At 41.9% G+C, this 4,731-nt stretch overlaps 1 protein-coding gene across 1 annotated transcript; it reads left to right on the top strand.

Moving 5' to 3' along the window:
• Positions 1–713: 713 nt before the first annotated feature.
• On the top strand, positions 714–3,591 carry LOC109772973 (uncharacterized). The gene is made up of 5 exons (XM_020331684.2): positions 714–744; positions 851–920; positions 2,720–2,879; positions 2,985–3,059; positions 3,133–3,591. Exons 1-5 carry the CDS (start codon positions 714–716, stop codon positions 3,589–3,591), a joined length of 795 nt encoding a protein of 264 aa, XP_020187273.2.
• Positions 3,592–4,731: the final 1,140 nt, after the last annotated feature.

The following is a 4,731-nucleotide window of genomic DNA, read 5'->3' as shown; positions in this document are numbered from 1 at the left end:
TGTAACTCTGTCCATAATTGTCATGTTCATCCTCTCAGCAAGATCATTCAGTTGTGGTGTCTTCGAGGGAGTAAATTGATGCCTGATACCTTGTTGCTTACAATATGCATCAAATGGCCGAATGTACTCTCCTCCATTATCAGTGCGAATGCACTTGATATTCTTCTCAGTTTCTTTCTCAACCGAGGCTTGGAATTGCTTGAATACACCTACACTTCGTTTGGATGTTGATATTCATTCCCAGATATTGATATTGGCATTGGATAGCCCGAATTCTGCTGTTTAGATGTACAAGGAATCAGCCCGCCGAATTGGGCTGAAATATTCGTTGCCCCGCTCTGAAAGCCCGCGTATCCGTTCCCGAATTCGGAGGGGGAGAGCTCAATTTTCGCTGATATTCGGGAACCAGCCCGCAACATACCGCTTCGACCTCTCCAGAAACAAATGAGGCGGGCTCGAGCGGGAGAAGGGGCGCGCACTGCCCCGACGCGGAGCTCCCGGTGGCGCATGTCAGATCTCGTCCGCCGTCTCATTCGTCTCCTCTCTCTCCGGCGGATCCCTTCCTCCCCCGCATGTGGGCACGTCCCTCTCCTTCCCTTCCAGACCGCACCCACCTCCTTTGTGCTCGCCGCCCCTGGCCGCCATCTTCTCGAGCAGCACGGCGCACGGCGCTCCCTCTCATGGTGGTTGTCGCGGCAGGCTTCCCCACCCCCATGGGCAGTTCTTTCTTCATCCCCTTGGCTCGTTCTTCCTCCATCCTCAACCCTAACCCTAGATAGAAACCCAATCCCCTTCTAATCCCCAACCGTATGTGTTTGTTTGTTGATGTATTTTTCCTTTCAAATAGCAGGTCAATTGATTGGTCTGAGATCAGTGGATTCGAGGATGGATCCCGAGCAGCAGCAGCAGGCAGATCCAAGGTAATTGAAGTACACATCGTTGCTGTGTTTAACATGTGATAGTTTGATAGTTGTAAAAGTTTCCATTTTGTCCTTTTGATGCTTGCTTGAATATGCAATTTGTTGATTCATAATCTGTAGAAATGATTGTTGTCTAATTATATAATTATTGTGTAGTTCCATAATGCCAGATCAAGTAGACATGATTTCATACATAACTGAAGAGAACAAAAGGAGAAAGAGGAAAAGGATAATATTGACAGAACTTTACTTTGAATCTGTTCTTCTCGGAATGGCGTACCTTATTTCACAAAGAGCACCTCATGGATTAGGTAGTTTTAGTGATGATGAGCACAAACACACACTTAGGAAGTACTTGTTGAAGGATATGTATGATGGCTCAGAAGTGGCATGCTATGATCAGCTACATTTAACGAAAAGAAATTTTCATGATTTATGCACCATGTTGCGTGAGAGGTGTGGTCTGCGTGATAGTGTGTATGTGGCTGTGGAAGAAAAGGTTGCCATGTTCTTGCTAGTAGTGGGTCACGGTCTGAAAATGAGGTTGCTTCGAGGCACATACAAGCGGTCTTTGGGAACTATAAGCACTCACTTTTCCGCAGTGTTAAGAGCCATTCTATCTATGCATGGGGAGTTCATTAAGCTTCCAGATGCTAATGTTCAACCTCCCGATGACTACAAATGGAAGTGGTTTGGTGATGCACTAGGAGCATTAGATGGCTGTCATGTAGATGTTTCCGTTCCTGTGGCTGCCCAAGGGAGGTACAGGAATAGAGAGCAAGACGTCAGTACTAACATGCTCGGTGTGGTGGACTGGAACATGAAACTTCTGTATGTCTTACCTGGCTGGGAGGGTTCCGCTTCGGACTCTAGAGTCCTACGTGACTCCACGAGAACTGATCGCCAAGATGCATTTGTTGTACCTCATGGTAAGGCTTTTTCTCTTGGCTTTTTGTTCTCTTTAATTTCGTATGCTACAACCAACCTAACTCACTTGTTTAACAATAGGAAGATATTACCTGGCTGATGTTGGTTACACGAATGGACCTGGATTTCTAGCTCCATTCAGATCCACTCGGTATCACTTGAAAGAGTGGGCATCAAGTCAGCAACAACCCCAAAATGCCAAAGAGCTATATAACTTGCGACACTCTCGTGCTAGAAATGTAGTAGAGAGAACTTTTGGGTTGTGGAAGAAGAAGTGGGGTATTCTTCGCACTCAAAGTTTCTTTGACATAAAGGACCAGGTAACATGTGTCCATTGGTTTTTCAATAAGATGCATAACATAGTGAAAAATTCTTACGTAAAGAGAACATTGTTGCAGATTCGAATCATTAATGCTTGTTGTATGTTACACAACTTTGCAAGGGATAGGCAACATATTATGGACGACTTATTGCTGCATGAAGTGGATAATGAAATATCCCAGCCAATTGAGGCTGATGATGCTAACTCAATAAGAAGTGTTCAAGTCACTAATGCATGGACCAACTTCAGGAACCAATTATCTAATGACATGTTTGCTGAATATGTTGTGGCGCATGCAAATTTACAGCAGTAGTATGACATGTGATTTAGCAAGATGATGTCTTTTGCTTTTGTGGTACCTAGATGTTGGATTAGCAAGATGATGTATTTTGCTTTTGGGCTAGCTAGCTGATGGATTAGCTGGATGTTCTGTTTTGTGCATAGCTATCGGATGGTGACGTTTGGATATTTTGTACATCATCACCATGAGAAAGCAATTAATATATGTTTCCTTTTGTTTGTCAATTGTTATTCAAATTTTTACTTTCAGCACCATGGTTGAAGAAACAAAGAAGAAGTTTAGTAGAGATTACTTGACATGGACAGATGAGATGGATAAGGTATTGTTGGATGTCTTTGTTGAACATCACAACAGAGGTGATCAGGGCCAAAATGGATGGAAGCCACATGTGTACAATGCTGCTATAAAGGCAATACATGATAAGTGCGGACTACATGTCACAAAAGAGAAAATATGTTCAAGGATGAAAACTTTTGACAAGCATTGTGCTACAATTAGCAAGATTCTTTCTTAGAGCGGGTTTGGTTGGGATTGGGTCAATAACAAGCTACTCATGGATAGTGATGATGTGTGGAACAAATATGTCCAGGTAAAAAAATATGTTTAATTAATTTATTCTATCATATATGCATGCAAGTGATTTACTTTGTATGTGTGTACAGGCTAATCCGAAGGCAGCTTGTTACAAGAACAAAGAAGTGAAGAATTGGGAGGCAATATTAACAATATACTCCAAAGATCATGCAACCGGTGATGGTGCAATGACAGGTGCTGAAAGTGCAGCGCAACCAATAGAACTAGATGAAGTAGTCGTCGAAGCCTCTCCGGAATTGCCACCAAAAAGGCAGCGAACAGGTGATGCTATCTTGTGCATGCTTGGAGAAATGAAGGGTTCTTTTCAAGATGCTATGAAATCACTTGAGCCACTAGAACTGCCCAAGGTTACTCCTCTTGAAATCCTTGCTGCCCTTGAAAAGATCCCAGATTTGGCTCGTTCAGACATGTTACGAGCATATGGCAAACTCATCCTTAGTGAACGTTTATTCCAAGCGCTTATGGAGTTGCCCATGGAGTTTAGGAAGGAGTGGCTGTTGATGCTCAACGAGAAGAACAATGTTTGATTAGTTTCAAGTGCTTATCTCGTTTCTTTGTCTCATGTAATAGCTATGAACTTGCTGTACTTGAATTTCCTATGTCATGTAATGATGGAAAACACATGTATTGTGTGCTTCATTTGATCGCACTTGAATTTTCTATGTTATATGTTGTTGTTGGCTAAGTGCTGATTTATAAGTGCTGTTGTTTATAAGAGTTGTTGATGAAAAGTGCTGCTGTTGTTGGACAAGTGCTGCTGTATAAGTGCTGCTGTACATGTGCTGCTGCTGTATAGGTGCCGCTGTGCAAGTGCTGCTGATGTATAAGTGCTGCTGTATATGTGTTGCTGCTATAGAATAAGTGCTGCTGTATAAGTTATGTTGTTGTTGTAAAATTGTTGTTTTTGGAAAATTGCATCTAATTTATAATTGTTGCCATTGTATTCTTCATATATAATCATTCAAAAAATATGTACATTGTAGTCCTGCTGTATATGTACATATTGAATACAATGTAGTTTCAAACATTACATCAAAGTTCAATTTTCATCATATGACAAATAGACAATTCCAATGTAGAGAATGACCATCCAAACAAGTTTCTGAATTGAGCCTCTCAGCCAAATTCCAAGTGGCAATTCTGTGCACATCCAAACAACAGAATTCATGTTCAATGTCAATATCAAAGTCAAGAAGATTTGATATTGGGGCCAATTCAATGCCATGGCCCTGAATATCAACATCCAAACAAAGCGCTAGTGATCTTTGGTCCTCAAAGTGAAGGCCCAAACTTTCCTGGAGAAGTCATCAATAAAAGTCACAAAGTACTTAGGACCACCAAGAGATCTTACCGACAGTTTGCAAACATCAGAATGTATCAAGTCCAACATCTTAGGCTTCTTGTGAGGAGGTAGAGTCTTGAAGGCAACTTTGTGTTACTTCCCCGCTAGACAATCTTAACATCTCTTGATGTGAACTCCTTTCACACCCTTCAACAAAATTTTCTTCACTAGCACTGTCACCCCTTCTCACTCATGTGCCCAACTCTCTTGTGCGATAGAGCACAATGATCACCCTTCTCTAGTGCATTGACAGAATCACTAAATAGCTTAGCATGAACATGATAGAAAACCGAGACCATTTTACCTCTTGCAACAACCATGTTGC

The sequence above is a fragment of the Aegilops tauschii genome, chromosome 6 (assembly GCF_002575655.3).
Source record: "Aegilops tauschii subsp. strangulata cultivar AL8/78 chromosome 6, Aet v6.0, whole genome shotgun sequence".
NCBI classification, from domain to species: domain Eukaryota; kingdom Viridiplantae; phylum Streptophyta; class Magnoliopsida; order Poales; family Poaceae; genus Aegilops; species Aegilops tauschii.
This window is presented reverse-complemented; position numbering and strand designations above follow the sequence as displayed.